The 25,071-nt window shown below is 42.2% G+C and overlaps 2 protein-coding genes across 2 annotated transcripts in view; one reads left to right on the plus strand and one right to left on the minus strand.

Annotated features, from left to right (window-relative positions):
- Positions 1-25,071, plus strand: part of HECA (hdc homolog, cell cycle regulator) — a 262,046-nt gene that overhangs the window by 48,109 nt on the left and 188,866 nt on the right. The gene's annotated exons all lie outside the window — the stretch shown is intronic.
- TXLNB (taxilin beta) overlaps positions 5,268-25,071 on the minus strand; it is a 35,318-nt gene continuing 15,514 nt past the window's right edge. Inside the window, exons 4-9 of the mRNA XM_060240276.1 lie at positions 19,332-19,526; positions 18,711-18,830; positions 15,128-15,202; positions 8,781-8,873; positions 6,991-7,086; positions 5,268-5,907 (exon numbers count right to left, since the gene is read on the minus strand). Of these exons, the coding sequence (XP_060096259.1) occupies positions 5,338-5,907; positions 6,991-7,086; positions 8,781-8,873; positions 15,128-15,202; positions 18,711-18,830; positions 19,332-19,526 (1,149 nt within the window). The 3' untranslated portion in view covers positions 5,268-5,337. The remainder of the gene's footprint in view (positions 5,908-6,990; positions 7,087-8,780; positions 8,874-15,127; positions 15,203-18,710; positions 18,831-19,331; positions 19,527-25,071) is intronic.

Raw genomic sequence — 25,071 nt, forward strand, 5'->3', positions numbered from 1 at the left:
GCAGGGTTGGAGCTGGAGCGTAGACTGCCGACTCTTGATGGGGCACTACTAACACCAGCGCCTACCGTCAAGAACTGAGGAGTTACACTGGACACCTCAGTTTCAATGGAGGCCCAGGTCACACAAGTTGCCAAAGTGGCCATTTTTTCATCTCTGTCAAGCCCGGCAGCTGGCTCCCCTCCTATCTCGCTGGGACCTAGCCACAGTAATTCATGCAATGGTCACCTCCAGACTAGACTACTGTAACTTGCTCTATGCTGGCCTACCCTTGAGTCTGATCTGGAAGCTCCAATGAGTTCAGAATGCGGCAGTGCGAGTCCTGACAAGAACGCCACAGACGGCACATATTCTACCTGTGCTGCGCCAGCTACACTGGTTGCCAGTTAAGTACTGGGTCAGATTCAAGGTTTTGGTTATGACCTTTAAGGCCTTGAGAGGTCTGGGACCGATGTATCTACAGGACCGCCTCCTCCACTATGTCCCTGGAAGGGTGTTGTGCTCCAGTAGTTGAAATCTGCTGGTGATCCCTGGCCCGAAAAAGGTCCGGCTGTCCTCAACAAGGGCCAGGGCTTTTTCAGCCCCAACTTGGTGGAATGCTCTGCCAGAAGACATCAGGGTCCTGTGCGATCTTTTACAGTTTCACAGGGCCTGTAAGGCAGAGATGTTCCACCAAGCCTTTGCATGAGTACGGAGACGGTTGCCATCCTGGCACCTTTTCCTCTCCACCCCCTCTTGGGGGGATCCCCCACCCCTGATATGATGCAATAACTGAATAAGAGCACTTTAAAAATGCCATCAGGATTTGTAATTTTTAATGTAATTGATTATATATATATATATATATTAATGTATCTAATTTTACTGTTGTACATCGCCCTGAGCCTGGCACTGGCCAGGACAGGGCGATTCATCAAATATAATAAATAATAATAATACTTTAAAGAATACACCAAAAATGTAAACTAGTTTAGCTATCTGGATTTTACCCAAGTGAACTCTGGATTTGACCCAAGCCATTACAGCATACATAATTAAATACTGTTTAGAGAACAAGGTTAAATCCTGATAGTGAAAATGCCATTAAGTCACAAGCAACTTATGGTGACTTCCTAGGTTTTCAAGGCAAGAGATAAACAGAGATGGTTTTCATTGCTTTGACTATGACAGTGACCTGAACTTTGTTCGTGGTCTTCTAGTACTAACCAGGGCTGACCCTGCTTAGCTTCTGAGATCTAATGAGATTAGGTTACCCTGGACCATCCAGCTCAGGGCAGGATGTAAACTAGTATGGTTCAAATTTCACCTGCACCATAATATTGTTAGATTGCCTTATTCTCCATTTCCCACATCCTCTATTTACCATATGCTATGGCCATACGCTATTGGCCCATTCATTCAGGGTTATTGTTCTCATACTGGCCAATGTATGTCCTTTGGTATAGCATACAAATGCTGCATTATCTATGTGTTCTTCAGATATCCATGCCCTGCTTTACTCTGCAGTAGAGATCCAAAATGGCTTTTCAGTATCATTTCCCCCTCCTCCTTCTTATCTTTACAAAACAGCCCAATGAGATATGTTTTCTGGGACAGAGTTACGAGTCCAAGGTTACCCAGCAAGCTTCTGTGACTGACTCTCCCAGATTCTATTCTGACTCTAAATGCCATGCAATGCTCTCTGTCCATATTAAGAGGCTTAAAGCAACTTTCTCTGGGGTCTCAATAAGAATCCAAGAGTGACACAATTGTACGAATGGTAAAAAATGAACAACTGATAAAAGAGAGAACACCAGGAGAGCAAATAAAACCATTTTAGTAGAGATGGATCTTGTATTGATACAATTTTTGAAAAACTAGTATTAAGGTAACAAGATGAATTATTATCATTATCAGAATTAGGCTTAAATTCTACAGGTATTCAGTCAATCTTAAATATATGTTCAGTTATATAGGTAAAGTTATCCATCCCACCACCTAATGCAGGTTTAATGCTTGTTTTATAAAGTGGGCTTAATGAGCAATAACTGTGCTGGAATACAGCCATAAATGTTTAAATAACAGCAGTGTAGTTGGTTGATAGTATTGTTATAATAGGTAAATCAACGTACACACGTTATCAGTTTGATTTTTTGGGGAGCTACTTGTATGCAGAATATGATTGTAAACCTCATGACTGCAGTCTTCAAAGGAATAGCTACTAAAAGATAAATATTGCTACAGTTCTGAGGATTGCCAGTTTCCAACATATTTATTTGGATCAGTGTTGAATCTTGGAATTCATTGATTATTTTTTTTTAATATTTGAATATGTTATTTTTTTCTGAGCGTGGCTAATAACTTGATCCAGAAAAGTCATTGAGTGGTTCTAAAGAAATCTATGAACAAGTTCTTGCCCATTAGTAGACCTCAGAAAGCACACAAAAGGCCATTTCTTTGAAGGTGGTGTCATCTCAAAAGCTCTTTGCATATGGAAAGCTACCATGATAGGACGCAGTGATTTTAGAAGTCAAATCTATTTTCAGACATACAACTGGGAAGGAAAACAGAATTGCAGGCTGCACCTCTTGTCAAATCAACATGTCCTCCATTTCATATGCTAAATATTTTGTGAATGAGGATCCAGGCTAACACCCCAGTGCTGAGCACATTTATTTGGAATGAGGTTCCCTTGAATTTGATTGAATTAAATTGCATGAGTGTGCACTCCAACTTCAGTAAGAACTGCACAATAATCAATCTTTTCTCTGAAATGCAGCTAACTTTTGTCTGGTAACATAATTTATGTAATGGGGCAATCCTAAATGGAATTTGTCTTTATACTCATGTATCAGTACAAGTTTTTATTGGATAATATTTTTAAATTTATTTTTGTATAATATTCTCAGAAACCAACAAAAGATCACATATACTGAACAAACAATCTTCCTTGTGAACAGGGCTTTGTTTGGGCAGGAATATGCAGGAATGCAGTTCCGGCAGGCTTGGCATCAGGGGGCGTGGCCTAATATGCAAATAGGTTCCTGCTGGGCTTTTTCTACAAAAAAGCCCTGCCTGTGAACAAGGAATCACTGAATTTAACAGGGGCCAAGGTATAAGTATCTCAGGCCTATACATAGTATTGGCTGTAGGAATTCCATGGCACAAATGGCTTGAAAACTGTAGCTCAGCTTGAAGTGATAATGTTGGAAGTACATGTTAGTTCATGGTTTGAACAGATTTGTATTTGATACACAATTCCTTTTATTTTACAATTGATTCAGAAATCTTCATCATTGTTTAACCCAGGGGTGTCAAACATTCAGTTTGGGGGCCGAATCAGGCCCCCAGGGGTCTCCTATCAGGCCCCCAAGCAACTGGAGCTACAAAGCAAAACCTCTATTTTCTCCATTGACTGAGACTCCTCTCTTTGGGGAGGAAGGGGGAGAGGAATAGTTTGCTTTGCTAGGCTCTCTCAATCGCACAGCAGAACTACTGAGCCAAACCTCTCTTCCTTCAATAGACTGAGGCTTCCCACCCACCCCAGTCCCTGGGGAAGGAAGGAAAGAGCCTGAGCTTCCTTTGTCCAGTTCTCTGGATCCCATGGGAGAAATACAAAGAAAGCACCTTTAAGTCCAATGAATGCTAATGTTTTAAGCATTTTTTGTTTAAGGTGTTTTGTTTTTAAAAAAAATCTGTAATTGTGTTTGTCTGTGTCCTTTATAAAGTTTATATCTCTGCTACCTAATCTTAAATAGGTACACACATGGCCTGGCCTGACATGGCTCAGTCCAATCCGACATGGCCTGGCCCTTCAAAGTCTCATTTATGTCAGATCTGGCCTCATAACAAATGAGTTTGTCACCCCTGGTTTAACCTCTTTTATTTCCTCCACCTCACTCCCAAACACGTTACTTCTCATATTTCAAATGGCATTTGTGATGGCCTGCACTTTTTAAAGAAGCTTGGAGGTGCTGTACCAAGAACTAAAGGATTGTGAAAGGTTAATTCTTCACAAAGCTAGAGAGCCTTGAGTGAAAGACTGCTCTAAGCAATCTGATTGGTTAGCATTAGCTGAGCAAAAAAAAAAAAGTCTTGAGACAGCTGGATGCTGACAAGATTGAGTCAAGATTCCTGCTTTAAGTGAGAAGAGACATGTACTGAGACCATATGAGAATAGCCCTGAGAGAAAAAATGGTTTAGTGCTGACAGAGTCAGATTTCAGCTTTGACTGAACACAGTCTGAATTCAGCAGTACCTGAGAGCAGTTTGAACACAGACAACTGGGAAAGAGTTTGGTAAGGAAGTCTGGGTAGTAGGGAAGACTCCCATTCAAGCAAAAGGAAAGGATCGTCTAGAGAGAGAAGATTCCCTAGTCAGTTAAACAGGGAAAGTTATTTCTGAGGAGTACAGAATTCCCTGGTCTGGCGTGGTTGGAAATTGCCTGTCTGAGACCTTAAAAGTCAGTAAAAAAAACTCAAGAAGAGTACTGATGAACCAACGAGAAGGAGTTTGGGTACTCGGAAGAGGGTACCAGCCTTCTGGGCACCAATGGAGTCAGCAATTACTCAAATAAAGTGAATTAGAGTGTTTGGGAAAACACTGGAACAAGAGCCTTTCAATATAAAGATCTAAGTAACTATGTATAAATTAAGAACCTCTTATATATCAGGCTGATTAGAACAAAAATCTGTGTTTGTACTAGTTTTACCTTAGTGATTTCAACCCCTGATTTCACCTGACCTTCCCCTGCAATATTAAATAAAGTCTTTTGTTATTTTTAAAAGTGTCTCAAGTGCTGTTTTCAAGGGTTTAAGTCAAAGGGCAATCCTGTCCCTTTCCATTAGGTTCCTGGGCTGAACAATAGCCAAAATATATTTTACTGACAAGGGTGAGAAGGGGAGACGAAAACATGTTACCAGGGCTACTCAGTCAGTGAAGGGACACAGAAACAGAGGGAAAACCTAGCCTTTGAGGGAGGTAAGTGGACGGGGTGCATCATAGCATTGTCTTACATAAAACCAAACTAATATTCAAAACCTGGTAGTGGAGTTGTTTGATACTGAATGACAAGGGCTTTTAGGGCTTCTTGCTTTATCACTGCTAAAAGTTAGATGGTAGAATGGAAGATCCTGCATTTTGCTTTTCTTCAGGAAAGCACTTTGTCTTGAGTAGATGAGGCAAACTTGAAGCTCAAGACTATTAATTCAACTTGATGGTATATTAGCAAGATGACTCTCACAGTCTTGAAAGGCAAACCTCTTAATGGTTTCCAGCCCCATAATTGCTACTGTAAAAACAACTGGAGGAGAAAAATGGAAGGATAGAATTGTCAAAAGAAAGGTTCTTCTATATGTTATGCTAATCAACTCCTTCCATGTCAGCATCAGGCAACTGAAGCTCTGGATGGATTTGAGCCGGTTGCTCTTCAGTTTTTTCTTCCTGTTGCTCATCTTTTGGGACAGATGCTGTTGGCTCCACAGAAATACTTCCATTGTCTTGGTGCATGGGAGATGGTAATGTTGACTCGGGAAAGCAGAGCGGGCTGCATGCTTGTAGATCATGTGATTCTTCGTTGACTTCTTGATTGGTGTCTGTGAGTGGCATTTCCATGTGATGGGTCACTATGAAAGCTGTTGCCAGATCTTTCAAGGCATTCTCATTAGCAACAGGCAGATCCTTCAGGACAATCTCATCAGCAACTGATAACTCATCAACAGGGTCTGTAACAGAAGAGCTTAGACCAGACTCATTTCCTAGGCTATCCTCATCTACGGCCTGGTCTTCTTCCTCTTCTTTCTCCCCAGGGAATTGTGCTTCTTTTATTTTTTTATATAGTACATTTCTCTCTTCTTGAAGTGCTCTACAGAGGTTCTCTAGCCTTTGAATTTTTGCCACAAAACACTCGTATTCCTTGGCCCTCATGGATTTCTGTGACAGAGAAAGAAATGAACACATATGGATACTACTAAGATAATAATAGAACTTGATAGGCTGGGGGGCATATTACCCCCTCTCTAACCCCCCCAATTTTAAACTGCTTCACAAGTGACATCATGCCATTGGTTTGACCTCTACTGTCTAGTGTACACTTATTATCTTTGGGGCTTTAGAGAAAAGCTTTGCTGGATTAGATCGATGGTCCATCTAGTCCAGATTCCTTTCTCCTATAGTGGCCAACCAGTTCCACTGGAGGGCCAACAACAGAGCATAGAGACTTATGATGCATTCACACTACACTAAATAATGCATTTTACATCTGGATTTTTGCTATTCGCACAGAGTAAAAATCCAGATGTAAAACACATTATTTAGTGTAGTGTGAACACACCATGAGACCACCCCCTGAAGTTGCCTTCTGGCTCTGGGATTCAGAAATTTGGTGCCTCTGAATGTGGAGGTTCCCCTCAGTTGCCACAGCTAGTAGCCACTGATAGACCTATTCTCCATGAATCTGTCTAATCCCCTTTTAAAGCTGTTTATTCCTGTGGCCATCGCTACATCCTCCGTCAGTGAGTTCCACATTTTAATCACTCTGTGTCATGGTTCTCTAGAGATGTCATAGTTCTCTGGACTTCTGAAACTTTGCAATCTTCATTGCAATCTATGTAATCAGCAAAATTTTATAGAAAGTAATATTTAATATTACAGTTACGGAAGGGGGGGAACTTACTGCTATAGTAGGTATTATGACTGTCACTTCCATATTGTCATGTTCTCCATTGGTTTTGAAGACTTGCATTTGTTGGAAGCAAAAATCTTCCCCAAACCTTTTTGTAAGAGGGGAATAATATCTCTTTACCACTCTTCAGTTACCAATCGTGTAGATAAAAAGAGGGGTAAAATGTGATAGAAGGTAGCATGCATACTTGTGAGGGCTCCATAATCCTCTCAATAGTCACTGTTTCAGAGACGTGCTGTTAACATTTTTAAACCCTTGGGTTACATCTTTTGAATTAATTAATTTTGGGTGATGCTCTTAAATGACAAAATGTTCAAGAACATGTTTCTCACCTCTTCAATCATGTCCAATAAAGCTTTATTGCAATTCTCAAACCTAGATTTCCATGTAGCTGTATCTTTTTCCAACTTTTTCATCTTCTTTGTCATCTAGAGAAAGAAAATGTGCAGATCACAGCAGGAATGTCAAAAATTATCTGGAGTCATACAAGCACTTCAGCTTGCTTTCTTTAAGGCAGCAGGTATCCCAAGATAGCTCTTGAAGAGCCCACATCATATTTTAATGGTCTGGTATGGAAACACCACATAATTGACTGTGCCCAGTCGCTGCAGTGAAAAGATATTAATAATCAAGCACATGATAGCTGAATACAGCAGCAGTATGGAAAGGTAAGTGAACTGCATGAATATGAGCTGTGTCCAGATGGTACCATAAGCACTGAACACTTGGTACCATAAGCACTGAGCGCTTTACCATAAGGATCCCTTCTTCTGATTAATTGGCTCCATTGTAAATTTGTAATCTGCATGTAATGACTGTCAGCAGCTGTAGTGAAGTAAGTGAGTTTTAATGTAGGATTTGAGGCTGCCATTGGACTGCACCACTTGCTGCAAGATAAAATACACAACATGGGTTGTGGAGCAGCAGGCAGTCCTTGCTGCCATGCTTACAAGGTCCCTCTGTTCAAAATGCGATGTGTAGTACCTGTTGACTAGGGAGACAGCAACACCACACTGGCCTTGTTGCTACATTAGTATAGGACCATTTGTGAGTTGTGAATGTGGCAGCATTTCCAGTGTATGGATTCTGCTTGTTGAACTGGACTTGTTTCAGGGAGCTTATGTCTTAACAATGATGTCACAACAATCATGTTCATGTTCCTCCAGCCTCTTTGCGCTCTCTCCTCCAAATGAAATAGTTTCTTGAAGGGAGAATGCTTCAAAGGACCATCAGTAGATCATCCACATGGTTGCTGTGGCCATTTGCTTTCTTAGAAGTCATGCTATGACAATAATGGCAAAATGAATCACATCCAAGCTCACATGCATTCTGTTTGTATAATTCACAGTGCCTTCCTAAGCAGACTTACACCCTTCCATGCCACTGACTTCAAGGGACTTAGAAGACTACAACTCTGTCTAAGATTGGTCTGTTGATTGCTGTTAGTTTGACAGCATATTTCCTACTGTTGTGAGTTATGTAAGGTATGCATGCTGTTGGGCACAAACCTTGAATGCAATGGCAATTTATGTCCATTTTACACTATGCAAATGACTATTTAGTGGGAAGTGCAAAAGTAAATTATGCATTATTTTTCTTTTTGCTGCCACTACAGATTGTTGGACTAATTCAAAAGCCACTAAAGTAAATTATGCATTATTTTTCTTTTTGCTGCCACTAAAGATTGTTGGACGCATTCAAAAGCTGGCATAGAAATGGGAAGGTTATGAATGATATTTTACTGAATACAGCTCTTCATTTATAAAAAATAAAATTCAGACATACAATCTATCTCCCCTCACATACAAGGTAAAGTGATGTAGTCCAAAAGTGGCTCAAACCATGTGCTATTTCTGCCCATTTGGAAAGCCAGCTCTTCATTGCCTCGGCTCCATCTCAGCCCCTTTGAGTGTGCAAGAAATGCCTTCACCATAGGCTCTTGCCTCAGTTTTGTTGCTAAAAATTAAAGATCAAAAATGTAGGAAACATCAACATATTCTTAAACAGTAACAAAAGAGTATTGATAAAATAAGGGCAAAGGAAGCTGAAAGAAGCACAGCCTCACCCTCTACCAAAATATCAGCATCCAAAATGGGTTTTAGGGAGATGTTGTGCAACTCACTTTATCCATCTCCTGCTTGAAGCTGGCAAACACTTCATTGCTTTTTGTCAGGGTTTTCTGAAATTCCTCAAACCGTTCAGAATAGAGAGTAAGCTAAATTCACCAGGAGAAAAAAATTATCAGATCAGTTTCACAGATCCCAGGATGGCTTCATGATAAAGATACTCACAAAACCCTTCAAATAATTACTTTTATTATGTAAGAGGAAAATGCTATAACTACAAAGTTTCAGCCCTACAGAATAATTTTTGTCTGAGTCAAATCCAACAATGAACATACAGAAATAACTTATGAGTCAGATAACAGTTATAAAGTCTTTATATGGAGTGAATTAAGGTCAGTCACAGAGAAGTGACTAGAGAGATCTGAAGCTGTTTGGCAATGTGGATTGTAGGTCCAAGAATGTCTGTCTTTACTGTAGGTGACTATATAGCCAAGGGAGCAGATGCTGTTTTTTCTAGTATTTTCCTTTTATTGTGCCAGAGATAAATTTTGATTGGTTGCATCCAACTTAAATTTGGCAAAGAATAACTACTTAGGAATTGTGTATTCAAACTGCTGAAAAAATAGAATGTGAAACCACTGGGTAAAACTACTGACTGTCTTGATGTTGAAGAAGCTGAAAGTCTGATTGATTCCCCCCTCCCACACCTTCAGATTCTCCTTTGGTCAGTTTATTTCTGTGAAAGATTTCAAGGTTCTAGTCTACCCCCCTCACTTCTTTGGGGGAAATTTTCTACAAAACTATGAGGTTTCAAAGTTCCCAAGAAAATTATTGTTTAAAGTCAGTACAACTTAAGCTTCCATACATGTTTGGTAATTTTTTTCTGGGAATGCCTTCTTAATCTAAAGATGGCCACTGCTTCCTCAAGCTGAATGCAGGTGAAGCACTATGAGTTGTAGTACTGTAAGGGATAAGGGATTTTTTGACTGCTGCTTTTGTATGGTGGGACCCCAGACTTACCTTGGGCCTTGTTTGTGGGCCTGCAGGGCAAGAATAGAGGTGATGCAGCTTATCTGGGGTCTGGTGGCGTGACTGACTAATGACTGGGGAGGCCTCTGCAGCTGCCGGAAGAGGTGAGGGCCCTGCGGGACCTTGTACAGTTCCGCAGGGCCTGTAAGACGACCCTCTTCCGGCTAGCCTATACCTAGCTTGAGAATTTTAATGTAACTTGCCGGATTTCTTTTATATACAGTTGAAATATTTATTAATATTTATTGATAATCATGGTTTTATCTGTTTTTATCTGTTTAAATGCTGATCCCTTTATATGTTTAAATACTGTAATTTTGTTGGATCTATCATTGGAAGCCGCCCTGAGCCACTTGTGGGAAGGGCGGGATATAAATCCCAAACATAAATAAATAAATAAATAAATAAATAAATAAATAAATAAATAAATGCAGACAACCCAGCACCCTACTGGTCTAGACGATCAGGTGCAGCCTGAAGTGGGCAGGATGCAGGACCTAGGCTGGTGGACCTCATAGAGTGACTTTTATCCAGTTGTGATAAAAAGGACTGCCATACCACCTGGACCTCAGTCAGCATCATGGCTTTTCCCACCCACAACTCCTTTTTTGCTTTCAGTATCATGAGAGTATCTTGTTCCCCCTGTTCTGTCACAACTACATTACATAAGAACATAAGAGAAGCCATGTTGGATCAGGCCAGCGGCCCATCCAGTCCAACACTCTGTGTCACACAGTGGCAAAAAAATTACACTGTGACTAATAGCCACTGATGGACCTTTGCTCCATATTTTTATCTAAACACCTCTTGAAGGTGGCTATACTTGTGGCCGCCACCACCTCCTGTGGCAGTGAATTCCACATGTTAATCACCCTTTGGGTGAAGAAGTACTTCCTTTTATCCGTTTTAACCTGTCTGCTCAGCAATTTCATCGAATGCCCACGAGTTCTTGTATTGTGAGTGGTACCAACATGGTGCTGGATCCAATTCTGGGGAAAAGGCAGTTTGCATGTCCATTTCCCCCATATTTGGGGATCCCCTTAAGAGATGTTGGGGTGAGAGCTTATGGGGGAAAAGGCTAGCCCTGCAGCTGTCAAGGCACCCTCACAGTCAAGTGGCAGGGAAGACCACACAGTGGCTTCTGCCCAAGTGGAATCTGGCATCCTACCATCCCAGCCCCTGGGCTGGGTGGGGGTTCTTCTGCCCTAGAGGTTCCCAACTCACTGGCCGCTCTAGGCAATTTGAGAGGGAAAACTCTATGGTACAATAGATACCATAGCGTTTTTCCCAGAAGCCACAGGGGACTTGGCAATCCTACCAAGCAGGGGCTTCTTGGCTGGCAGGCAGGTTGACTGATGCCTGGATCCATTTGCTCCATTCTGCACCAAGGGTCTTATGGCTGCTGTAACCAAGAAAGTTGAAGCCATTTTCAATCCAGCAAGTTATATGTTATCTTGTATTCACTAGGGAGTGGAGGATTGACTCACCATCTCCCTGCCCTTTAGTGCTAGGACTGCAAATAAAATATGCATGTGAGAGAGTGTATAATTTTCTGCCTTATCTTAATGTTGCACAGGAGTACTCTTGTGCCCTTGCACATCAGTGGAAAGGCAAAAATAAAAGTAAATAAAGTTTGCTGCCGCATACATGATATACAGAGCAATTCTATACAGGTCTACTCAGATTCTCAATAAAGACTGATTTTGCACTTGGGCTTGTTCCGGGTGGAGAGCCCTTTTGTATCCGATGCTTCTCTCAGTTTTCGCACAAGCTGCCCCAGAGCTACGAGTTGGTGTGTCACTTTTCCGCGGCAAGTAGAAACCGTTTGTAAGAGGATCTCACTTGCTGTGGAAAAGTGGCATGCCAACTTGCAGCTCTGGGGCAGCTTGTGCAAAAACTAAGAGAAGCCTCGGGAGCAAAAGGGCTCTCCACCCAGAAAAAGCCTAGTGCAAAATCAGTCAAATCTACCATGGCACTTACTCCCAGGAAAGGATTCTTAGGATGACAGTACTAGTGGGTTTGCATGATTCAGTTATTTTCCTTTTCAAGAAATATGACATTCCAAACTAAAAACATCCCTTTGGTTTAAGAGAAGGATTAATTCTCCCATGTGCAACCCTTCCATAAAAAACATAACCTGATGCTGTCATAACTTTAATACCATGCGTGCTGTATTGACCTGTACTGCTCAAGGTAGCTACACATTCATGGAATCATAAGAGTTGGAAGGAACCTCCAGGGTCATCTAGTCCAACTCCCTGCACAATGCAGGAAACTCACAAACTCACATTTTCTTGCTTTGATACATCAAGCTGTCTTCCCCAGTCCTTGGGAGTGCAACACTGAACATGGGCTCAGTGCTCTATAAATGCTGACTTGGAATTTGGTTTCCTGTTGACAGAGAACACCCACTGGAAGGAACAGGTGTCACAGTAAAGCAATTTATACTTAAAATCCCCAAAATGTGAAAAAACCCCAAGGGAAACTAGCTCTTTGGATTCAAAGTTGTATGGGAGCAAAGAATGTTAGACAGTAGAGTATCTTTGCATGGCTCCCATGACACAAAAATTAAGATGGCAACCTTTGCTTACAATTGAAGAATTGAAGAGTGAGTGATTTTGCAAGTACCTCAACTCTTTTCTTAAACTGAAGGATTTAATTAATTTTTTTAATCATAGACGATGTGTGCATGCATAGCAGTACTTTCTGCTATTGTGTTCTATCCTGCCCCTATGTTCCAGAAAGATTCTTGATCTTCTAAGCCCCCGTTTCTTATATCTGGTTTATTCAGATGATGGCCAAGGTTTTTAGAGCAGTACTCATTAATATACACCCATATTTCTTTTGTCTCTCTGTTACCACTGTTCAAGTAGGTTAGAGCTATTCAATACCCTATTTGTGTGTGAGTTAAGTGCTGTCAAGTCGCTTCTGACTTATGGCAATCCTATGAATTGATGACCTCCAAAATGTACTATCATTAACAGCTTTGCTCAGGCCTTGTGAACTTAGGGCCATGATTTCCTTGATTGAGTCAGTCCATCTTATATTGGATTGTTCTCTTTTTCTGATGCCTTCAACTTTTCTTATCATTATTGTCTTTTCCAGTGACTCTTGACTACTCATAATCTGACTAAAGTATGATAGCTTCAGTTTGGTCATTTTAGCTTCTAGGGGGAGTTCAGGCTTGATACTTGCTTATTTATGAGAGGCAAAAGTGGGAGATCACACATCTTGACCTTTCAAGCTGCCTCAACTTCTCTGAAAAAGGGACTGTCTCCAGAATGGATTTCTAATTCCATCTGAGGGTAAACATGGCCTTCTGTGTGCACAAACAATCTAGAACAATCATGTAGCCTTTTCTTGGGTTGGTTATTTGTTGATGGTTGTTGCTTCTTTCCCTTTCCTTACTCTATTGCTTTTCATTTTGATATTCCTACTGGTTTCTTCTATCTACATTTGTCTCACATTTCCTACTTTCCAATAATACTTACCTCCATGTTCTGTTTTTGCTTTCCCTATGTATCCCCCCCTCCATTTTCCCATACAGGCTGCCTCTTTGCTGCCTTGCCCCTTCTTCCTTCAGTTTCTCTCTGAGTGCTTTTCCAGCCACTCCACCTATTACTGCTACTCTGGGATTAAGGTCCACAGTGTTGATCTAATCCTATAAACCCTTTGTATATGCAATTTAGATAACACTGTACAGGAATTCTATGTTCAGCTTGCTAGCCTGAAAAAACACTTATATGTAAGATGGATGGCTGGAGGAGGGGTTGAGGGTGGGGTTGCTGAAGAAGAAGTGGTTAGAAAATGAGGAAGAAATGCTAATTTGCTGCATAGCTGTAGTCATGCAGATCACAGAGTTCACCTTACAGCAAGACATTTTATGCAACCATCAATTTCCTTCCTGAAAAGCCCAGCTTTTATTTTCTAAAATCAGCAGGTCTCTGGTTATCAAGCTGGCTAAGCTTAAATGAGAATGGGAAATGTCTGCCCAGCAACAGATGGACAGTAGTCAGGATCAGAAACTTATCTGTTTTTATCATGACTCCCTTTCTACTAATGTTGTCAATTCCCCTCACCTCTTTTTACTGACTGACAATAAACCATAGACCCATTTCATTTTTTACTTTGCTTTGTCATAAGGACAAGAGTACCTTACCTCGAATAGGTGGCATTTTCTTAAAGTAACTGTTGTTACTCTGGATGATGAGGTGTGGATCAATGATAGAGTACATTCTAGGCATTCAGGTGGTCCCAGGGTTGATCAGGACCAAAGCAGATGACAAAGATCATGTCGTCTTTTCTTCTAAACTGATAGTTGCAGTATGGGGAGTGTGGTTTCAGACAGAGAAACTGAGGTTTTTGGCACTGACTTTTTGCTAGAACTATGCTTCTTATGCATCCCCCCCCAATAGCATCATTTGCCATTAATTGCTCTTCTGCTTTTTTGCTTTTGAGTTTTCCCTGTGTGTGTTTTCAGATCAGCTTTGCTGTGGTTGGGAGAAACTTGAGGGAAAAACCCAATATAATGCATAGGGAAAGGGAAAAACTGATGCAGTTAAGCCAAGTTACAGCAAAAACTTGATATGGAAAAGCTGTGAATGGGTTGAATCCTCTAACAGGTTCCTCCTCGCCCGTTATGGAATTATGCAATACACAGATTACTTTATAGATGGAGATCTGTGATGTTTGTCATGCCTGTTTGACTCTCATGGCCAGGTACTAGGAAAAGCTTTTCTCTCCTTGGCATCAATATTGAGGTAGAAGAACCAATGATCTTACTAGGTAGAAGCTATCTTTGTATGTTTACTTTGATGCTAAACATGGGGTATATTCCTAGGCAATGGAATTATTTATTGAAGGAAAGTGTCTATATTTGCATAATTTATTCCATTAACTATAAGGGTTTTTTTAGATTATAGAATTATGTTATGGCCTTGCTGCTAATTAAGGTCACTGGAAAGCATATGCAACTTAGGTTCTGAACTAAATGAAGGTAGAACAAGAGCTGGTGAATGTTGGGGTTAGGAAAAATGTAAGAAACTGATTGGCTGAAGGTGTAAATCAACAAACATAAGAAATGTGATGTTGCTAACAATCAATACTCAGCCCCTCCCTTATCATAAATCCTCACAAATATGTTCCCTCTGCTCTGACAGACATTACAGACATATGACAGGCATTAAAACTGCTCCATGCAAATACTCCTGCTGTTAAACAAGGTGCATGCTTCTGTTGTAAGTGTTGCATTGATATATATTAATAGGGTGACAGAAATAAACATGTGGCTACATGGACCCACATTTATGTGTCTCTTGTATTAAATATGGAAAAAAATAAAGGGCACACCATGCTATTTCCTCTTCTAATTCACCTGGGCTTGGAGAACTGTTTCTTGTTCCTTCAGCATTTTTGCCTGGAGCTTCCACTCAGCAGCTTGGGTGAGTAGCTGGGTTTGGAATAAACAATGGGAAAAATGCACTTCATTTCAATTAAAAGTCCTTCAAATTCATTGAGTTTTTATATTGTCTAGCACCATTCAAAATAACCACAGTACATCCTAAAGCAATGCAGGTTAGCTATATACATAAAAGAGCATTTCATGGGGTTTTGAAAATGCTGGAGTTTTTTCTTCCTTCTTTCCTTCATCAGAGGAAAAACAACAGAGATTAAAATGAAATCCTGTGGAGGAATTTCAAGTTGGCTGTGTTTAATGGTATGAAACAAAACTCTGAATAGCCTCAGGGCCAAGCCAGTTTTCAAGCTAGTCATTAATCTAGCAAACTGCCTAGGCTTTAGTATCGCTTAAAATTTCACCCAGGCTGTGTTGTCACATATTCCAGCTGGGACCCTGTAGAGGTCTCATGTCAAATACAAAAGGCCTCTGCCATAACCAAACAGAACTGATGAGGCAGAAATCATTTATGTGTGTAATCCATTGTGGCTTATTAATGAGTTTCTCTCTCTTTTCTTCTTGATGTCCTACAACAAACATATTTATTCCTATAGAACAATAAAAACCCAGAAGTCAGCCTGTAAGAGATACAAAACTGCAAGTGACATTCTGGACTAACAGCTGTGTGTGTGTGCGTTTTAAACATATAGCCTAAGGTAATCTTTAGAAACTAATTTGGCCAGCCAGATGCTGAAATTGGTATTTTTGTTAATAAAATATGGAGCAGAAACAAGGGAGGATTTAAAGCAGATAACAGTTCATAAAGAATACATAACTATTGAATGCAGTTTTTATACATACAGGTTAGAGTTTGTGTCTAGATTTACAAAATGTCCAAAGAGTCTTGTTAATAGTTGCCTGCTTGAGGCTAGGCTTAGTACAACCTCCGGACGGTTGTTCTCTTTGTTCTCGCCAACTTCCCTATCCAAACTAATTCTCTAATTAGTGGAAAGTAACTAATGGGGAAAGATAGTTTTAATTCTAACTTCTTATGTTTGGAAACAATTTTCATTGCTTTAGACAGGCCCTATGGGACTACAACCAAGACATGTAGATTTATTAAACATGGCCAAAGGGAAGATACCAATTGGTGAAGTCCAATGCTCATTTGCATTTCTAATGTTAGCAGATACAGCAGCAACTGTAGGGAATAAGGGGACAAGAAGAGCCTGTAAGTCATGAGACTTCCAGATGGACTGGAGTATATTAACACAGGGCTGTCACCCAATATGTGTTGTGTTCTCATCTTCCAGGTTATAGCTGTGGTACAATATATTAGAGCCAATGCAGATGTAGTGTTGGACTAGCATTCAACTTTTCTCTTGAGGTCCTTCTCTCTCTCAGCCTATCCCACCTTATAGGTTGTTTGGATAAACAGGAAGAGCTGTGCTGCCCTGGGTTCATTGTGGGAAACATGTTAAAGTTACTAAGCATTTTTCCATTCCCACACTTATAACTAGAATTGGGTGGAGCAATCACATAGCATGATGACATCAGGGTACCACTAAGTTGTACTCTGTTGTGCAACTGGAAAGAAAAAACTGAACCCAGGACTGCTTTTTAAAAATTGAAACAGTTCATACTTCTTATGGATCCAGCCTTATTCCATTGTTAGATTCAGAAGGCCAACGAACAAGCTATTCATTAATTTACAACATGAGGCAGATTTCTCCTCATTCCATGAGAGATATGAGATTTTCAAGGATTTGCTAAAGATACAGGATATCATGAAACTGCTGTAGTTATCAGGTGAATAATATGACAAAATGCTACAGGAATGGCCTAGACCTAAAACTGAAAAGCAAATTAGAGCCTTTATAGGAGTTGTGGGATATTATTGAAGGTTTGTTCCAGAGTTCAGTTCCTGTAAGCCGCTCTGAGACTTACCAAGAAGGCCTTCCCCAAGATAAAGGGAAATCCTGTAAGGGAGGGAAAAATCATCATAGATGCCTTGGTTGATTCTGGATGGGATGTGTGTATGTGTTGGGTGCATGTGTGTGTTGGAGTGGGGGCTCCTAGTGGAAATCTTTAACTGAGATCCTGTGATAAATCTTTGCAGCCCTGGGTGAGGCTTGAACTTTTCTGGTGGCTAAGTATTCTGGGATCAGCTGCCTCTCTTTCTCCCTCTCTCTATGTGTGCACGTGTGTGCACTCTCACATATAAAACCTGGAGCTGATCCTGAAATGACTGGTTCATGTTACTTCATATTCTCTCAGTTCTGATACTAAACTGAATAGAGTTTTATGAATCTTGGCCTGCCAGGGAAATTTGAGGGCTGTGTACATCATAGGATGAAGGCAGCCCAGCTTCACCAGCTAGCAGCAGCTTACAGTTGGGTAGTCAGATATTAAAATGTCTTATACCATAAAAATCCAGGAAAAACATCTAAAAGCAAGATGCATGAATCACTGGAAATGTGAGCCAAAGGATGTTTTAGTTATAAGGATAAGTGTATTACACTGTACATTAGTTTTAGTAATGTGATTCCCATTGCTTTTTCTGCACTATGCACACCAATATTTAAGTGGAGTGTGTGGTGTCTCTAGAGAAATTAGAAAGGCCACTGGGAGGCAGCAGAGCTATTCCGTTGCTGATGGCTCTTGCTTTAGCTCTTTTGAGTAAAGAACAGGTGCTTGAGATTTGCAAACAAAGTGCTAGGGAGGATTCAGAAAAATCTGGTTAGTTTACAGGTTAGTTCCTGAAAATTATGGCACACTAAAACTTTCTCATCCTAAAGACATAATAAAATAGTAGCCTGCCATTTTGATGGATGCAATCTTTGGTCCTGGATTCTAGAAATCATGATTGTAGGTTATAGTGGTTTAGACAACAAATGGAAGGAAGAATCAGAAGCTACCTTACTGTCTGTCTATATAGAATCAGAGACATTACAACACTGGCCAGTGTTTTTGTCCTTTGGAAACATTATTTTTGAATGTCTCAGAGTCCAGTAGTATAATAGGGTCAGAAGTCTATTGACTGGGATTGAGGGTTCAGATTCTTTCTTAGCCATAAAACTGAGTTTTGGGGGGCCAATCGCTTTTTTAAAGCCTCCTTGACATCATGGAGTGTTGTGAAAATAAAACTGGATAACCTCAAGTATGCCCTGAGCACCTGGGAAGAAGGACAGGTGATACATATGTGCAGTTCTTCAAGGGAGCATCTGATCCTTTAAAGCAGGAGGGGAACCACTAGTCAGCACTAGAGCATATGCCTTGATCTCAGTTCAGTCCCTGATGCCTCCCTTTGAGGGATCTCAGAAAGCATGGCTGGGAGACCCCTTGAAAAGAAGACCACAACCAGTCAGAGTAGATAATACTTGGAAAGCAGTCATATATTCACACTGCTGTGGCAAAACCAATGTGAGCCTGAGAGTGGCTGGACCAGAGACCATTGAAAGTTTCACATAAGCCTGTCTTAGCTCACCAGAGAGGCCTAATTAAAATGTCAAGTGGCTGTTTGAGTGGACCTATGCATAAAAAAATTTAAACAAGTAAGTACATATTCTTTCTCTCGCTGATGCCGCTCCTCTGCTTCTTTCATCAGTTCCTGTGACTGTTCCAGTTTGGCATCCACTAGTTTCTGCTGAAGCTCTCTGTGCTTAAATATCTTATCAAGGTGCTAGAAGAAAACAGATCAACATGCACTTTATTTTTAGATACAGCTGTTTTGGCACCTACAGAGTAATAGAAGAAAATATGTCTTTTACCACAGGACATAATGACATATATTACTAAAATTGTTTCAAAACGATTACTGAATATTAATCTTGTGTAGATGCAGTTAAAGTAGAAAACACTTGACATAGATTTAGAAATTATTTACAAATACATTTCTAACTATACTGCATTCTGCAAGCCACACAATAAACAAAGTAACAAGCCTACATTTGTGACACATGCAAATTGGTATTGCTCTGTACATTTTAATTTTTTTGCAGCTGCTATTCAAATATGTAGTGAATAGATAGATACATAACATGTGCTCTCTCTGCTGCTTTAGGGTAGCGTATGGGTACTAAGGAAAATAAGTACCCTGAAAATGCATTGAAAATCATGGCAAGAGACCCAAATCAAGTTAGCCTTTGTGCATCATGTATATTGGCAGTCACAGTGCTCTCACCTCTTCTCTGACTTCATACTGGTCTATGATGCTTTTCAGTTTCTCTGCCAGCTCTGTGTTCTCCTGGCACAGCTTCATGTTTCGTTCACTTTGCTGCTCAATCTGTGCCTGGATGTCGTTCAGTGTGCCCTGGAAGTGATTGGTGATCTCCTTCCTTTTCTCCTCTTCCTCCCTTGCCCGCTGAAGAGTCTCCTCCTGTATTGAGAGCAAACAATATAACATTAATATAAATAATTTCCAAAAAATGTGGTATTCCCTTCATTTTATGTATTTATTTTATTGGGCTTTTATCCTGCCCAATCCCAAGGCAGACTCAGGGTGGCTCACAACAATTAGGTATAAACAAACAGCATTACGTATAAACAGACAACAATAGCATATGATAAACCAAGTTAAAACAAACAACAATCAGACAATAAAGCAAACAACAATAAAAAGATGGGAATAACTAGTCCAACAATATTTCTGTGGTGTAATTCTGTGGGCATGGGAGGCCGAGATGAACTGAATGCCCATCGCCTCAACCAACAGCCTGGTGGAACAGCTCCATTTTACAGGCCCTGAAGTATTGTAACAAGTCCCACAGGGCCCTGATTTCACGTGGGAGCATGTTCCACCAGGCTGGGGCCAGGGCAGAAAAATCCCTGGCCCTGTTTGAGGCTAAGTGGATGTCTTTTGGGTCAGGGACTACTAGTAGATGTTGATCAGCCAAGCACAAGGCTCTCCAAAGCACATATGGGGAGAGATGGTCCTGTAGGTATGCTGGTCACAGGCCACATAAGGCATTAAAGGTCAATACTATAACCTTACACCAGATCCAGTACTCTATTGGCAGTCAGTCCAGTTGATGGAGCACCGGCTGAATGTGTGCCTGCATAGATGTCGCCGTCAATAAGCATGCCACTGCATTCTGCATTAGCTGCAGTTTCTGGGTCTGCTTCAAGGGCAGCCCCACATAGAGTGAGTTACAGTCAGGGCTTTTTTTGAGCAGGAATGCACAGGAACACAGTTACGGCTGGCTTGGTGTTGGGGGTGTGTCCTAATATGCAAATAAGTTCCTGTTGGGCTTTTTCAACCAAAAAGCCCTATGTGAAACAGCGGTGGTATCAGGGGGTATGACCTATTATGCAAATAAGTTCCTGCTGGGCTTTTCTACAAAAATAGCTGTGAGAAAAATACCCCTAATTCCAGAACATCGTAGTCACCCGCGCAGTTGCCAAGGTGTCTGGAGACTCAACTCACACACATCTGCCAGGAGAACGTGGGTTTTGTCTACCAAACTGGAAGGGACTTATGAATACTAACAGCCACCACGTTGCAGCAGCACTCCGTGTCTTTGGAGGAGTGCTAACCAGGAGGACAGATGGTTTCCAGTCGCTCCGTGCGATCCCCATCTCGGTCATTGTAGCGGAAGAAGTTACACTGCCAGGAGCTGTCCAAGCAAGTGTAACCACAGAATCTCTAGGGGAAGGCTAACAGCACCAGCAACTATCTTTCCGCAGCGCCAGACTCTATAACAGCGAAGCGGGAGGTTCACGTACTCAACAGATGTCACCTGTGCATAAGGCAATCAAGCTCACCCCAGGAGGGGACCCTGTCAGACTGCCTAAACTTTTGTCCCAAGGAACCCAAAATAAAGGATGGTGCCAGCAGAGGAGTAACATCTTCACCTAAAGCCAAGTATCTTTGTGTAGATCAGGTGTCACCTTAGGTAGCAATTTGGCCATCCATTGTCACCTTTTAGACACGTTTAACAGCTTTTCAATCACCCTCACCCCATTCTTTCCCTTGATGGTCATCCCGGAGCCTCCCCCTTGGCCCATTGTCACCTGGAGGTCCAATCAGGTAATCAGGACCAAGTCCTCTCATTAGCCAGGAACGGGCATCCAATCAGATGCCCCCTCCAAGCTGGCCATTAGCTACCGCACAAGTCCAGCCTTTATGGTCACTGTGGAGCCTCCCCTTTTTCTGAGGCATGCACCAGCTGACCACCTGTCATCCGCCCCTGTACCTCCCATCTCCTCAGGGCCCAGGGGAAGCCTTATAATCTCTGACCAAACTTTTTACACAATCTAACAATACCCCATTTCCACTGTCTAGATCCACCCCCGATTCCTGATCAGTTGAGGGTCCCCTCCCCCTAGTCCTCATTTTTCCGCCATTGGAGCCTTCCTTGGAGACTACGATTGGTAATTATCACCCTGTTTGTACATCCCTATGCTATCTCTATATTCTTTTCCCTGTTTTTATTAGGACTATATGTGGGTTGTATAAATTCATGACCTTGTATGTGTGTGTTCTATATTTTTCTGTAATAAAGTTTTGATGGTTTCTCTTAGTGTCCTTGGTAAATTTAAGCAATAATTTCTAGAGGTGGAATCCTGTATACATAGATTCTAGATCCTTTTCAAGCCAGGTGCCCACCTGTCAATTCCCCAACCTCTTTTGAGGGCATTTTGGCTTACATAGCCCTGAAATCTAGTCCTGGGAGGTGAGATAGTGAACCAGTTGCCTGACCAGCCAAAGATGATAAAAGGCTGATCAGGCAACAGCAGTGACCTGACCTCCAGTACTGTATTGTACTGGATCAGTGTTAGAGCAGATGCAGTGAGAAAGAGTTGCTCCAGTAGGCCACTATAACATTAAAAGGGTGCCTGTGTTTGAATCTGATGCATATGATGGTTGTATGTTGTCATTATATAGGAACAGAAAAATAATGTTAGAAAAACAAAAACCTGTCTCTTCTTACTAACACTAGAGTCTTTATTGGCTGAGCCAGTTATTTCCTGGCTATGAACATAAGACGATCCCTACAGAATCAGACCAGTAATCCATCTAGTCCAGCATCCAGTCTCACACAGTGGCCAACAACAAGGTATAGAGGCTGAGACCTCCCCTGCTGTTGCCTGCGAGCACTGGGGTTCAGAGGTTGACTGTCACTGAACAGTTCCCCTCAGTAATCATGGCTAGACGCCACTGATAGACCCATCCTGGTGATCCTGTGATGCTGAGGCAATGCAATTTGATTTTATAGCAGGTTTTATGTTTATATTTAATTTGATCTATACCCCACCCTTCCTGCCAAGGTGGGCTCAGGGCGGCTTACATCAAATCATAGTAAACTAGATTGCAGTCATAAAATCAATAGAACCATTAAACAATACAAGTGAAAAACAATCTACAGTGGGTGCTAACAAATCAGATATTACTCATATTCTCAGGATGACAATTGTTCCAGAATTCTCTTACAGTTGACTGAAGGCTTGCTGGAAGAGAGCTGTCTTACAGGCCTTGCAGAACTGAGCAAGGTCCTGCAAGGCCCTAACCTCTTCCAGCAATTGATTCCACCAGGAAGTGGCTGCCACTGAAAAGGTCCGATCCCTGGTGGTCGACAGTCTCGCCTCTTTCAGCCCGGGGATCACTAGGAGATGTTGGGATTCAGATTTTAGTACTCTCTGGGCAATGTGTGGGGACAGATGGTCCCTCAGGTAAACAGGTCCTCAGCCATATAGGGCTTTAAAGGTAATAACCAGCACCTTGTAACGAATCCGGTACACTATTGTTAGCCAGTGCAGTTCCTGCAGTGCTGGCTGTATGTGCACCCCCTTGGGCCACCCCATTAGCAGCCTAGCAGCTGCATTCTGCACTAGCTGAAGTTTCCGGGTTCACAACAAAGGCAGCCCCAAGTAGAGGGCATTGCAGTAATAATGCTTTACTTTCTGTGGTTGCCCTCAGAACAGTGATCATTTTGTCTGTTTACACTGAAAGCTCTCAGAGCTAAAATACTTTCAGCATGGAGATTGAGTCCTCTTTTGTAGGGTGAGAAGCAGTTATTTTGAAGAGCACTTGTGAGCGACCATTTTGAGCGTACTTTTGGGCCTGTGATCATGTCAGGTGGTAAGGGGTCTGGCAGGTCCAAGGGTAAGAAGCTGGCGCCTAAGACACCCAAGGCGCCTGCTAAAAGGCCCCCACCCCCCTTATCCTCGTCTGATGAGGAAGGTGATGTAGTGGTTGAGGCCAATATTATGAGTAGGTTGCGGGCTTTGGAGCAGGCATCAGGTATTCCCTCTCCAGGAGGGTTGGAAGGGGATAGGGCCTCTAGGAGAGGGCTGCAAGCTAACATACTAACCAGGCTGTCTATCCTTGAGGGCAGATCTGGTGGAGTTGTAGACCAGCACTGGATGCTGGTTCCAGTGGTACAGATGTGGGTGCTGTGTCAGCATCTGGAGCATCTGGAGTTGGATCGTCTTTGGTTCCCACTGGATTGGCAGGTAAGTCCGGGAACAATTGGCAGGCTGGTGTTGGGCGGGCGTGGCCATGGGGACCATGGGGTCCTGCTTTGATGGCCAGGCAGGGTTATCCTGCTGTGAGTCCGGGGGTGCCTGCTTCTGGGTCGGGGTCCCTGTCGAATTGGGCTTGGCCTGGCAGGCAAGGTGGCCCTTGCGGGGCTTGCCTGGGTGTGGGGCAGGTTCTCTTATGGGCGCACCTTCTCCTTATGGGATGGTGCCTTTCACATCTTTGCCCTTTGGGGATGTCGCCTTGCCGTTAGGGGATCACTTGCTTCTGGCAACTAAGGGAAAAAATCCTGAAAGGGGAGTATGTAGACATTTTTTTCTCTGCTCTTTTGGGAATTGGAGAAAAAAAGATAAGGAGGAGTTGGATGAGAAGGAGAAATTTAAAAAAGCGAAAGGTAGATAGGACTTGGGCAAATTGGCTTCCGGGCTTTTGTATTTATGCCGGGGTGATTGTCCGGGTGCAGCCTTGGCGTGCAGCTGCCCTTTTCTAATATTTGGATATAATTTATAAGGGCTACACGGCATTTAGCGGCCCTGCCTGGTTGCAGTACGATCAGGAATTTCGGATGAGGGCTGCCCTGTATCCGTCTCTTCAGTGGGACCGTATCCATCAGCAGCTGTGGCTGCAGGTCATGTCCCTGGCTAGGCCTAACTTGGGTGATTGCTCTGATAGCGGTTACCTGGTGAGCAGGTCATCTACAACATCTTTGAATTCATCAGGCTATCCCCGTGGTTCAGCAGGGCAGGTGGTTCAACCCCGCTTGCTCTGCTGGGAATTTGCATCTCTGGGAGAGTGTAGCAGGAAGGCTTGCCAGTTCAAGCACGAATGCCCCATGTGCGGTGGGTCCCACTCCTTTGACAGCTGCCCCAGAGCTCGGGGACATAAGAATGCAAAGAAGCCTGGTGGGGGTGGAGGAGCCTATCAAGCTAAGAAAGGGGCCCAGCCTGATAAGGGTAGGGCCTCTTGAGCATTGGCTGTCTAGGTACCCTCGAAGGGCAGACAGTTTGTATTTGTTAGAAGGTTTTAAAGTTGGTTTTAGGATCCCTTTTCAGGGGCCTCGAGTACCATTTATGTCTGGGAACCTTCAGTCAGTTAAGGGCTTTTTTGTGGGTCCAAAGGGGATTGGGTGTTGTGGACAGCTGCTGTCTGGCTTTATTGAGCTGGTGACGGAGCTTGGGGTCCCTTTGGCTCCTGAGAAAACAGAAGGTCCGACCCAAAAGTTGACTTTTTGGGGGATTGAGATTGATACTGTTGCGCAGCTGTCCAGGGTACCTCTTCAGAAAATAGTTGAATTGAGGGCTAGGATTTTTGCCTTTCTTCTTAGAAAGAAGGTTACCTTGCTGGAGTTGCAGCAGCTAGTGGGGCACCTCAACTTTGTGTGCAAAGTGGTTGCTCCAGGGAGGGCTTTTCTTAGAAGGCTTTGTGATGCTATGGCAGGATTACG

Source organism: Heteronotia binoei, chromosome 1 (genome assembly GCF_032191835.1).
Source record: "Heteronotia binoei isolate CCM8104 ecotype False Entrance Well chromosome 1, APGP_CSIRO_Hbin_v1, whole genome shotgun sequence".
Classification (NCBI taxonomy): Eukaryota; Metazoa; Chordata; class Lepidosauria; order Squamata; family Gekkonidae; genus Heteronotia; species Heteronotia binoei.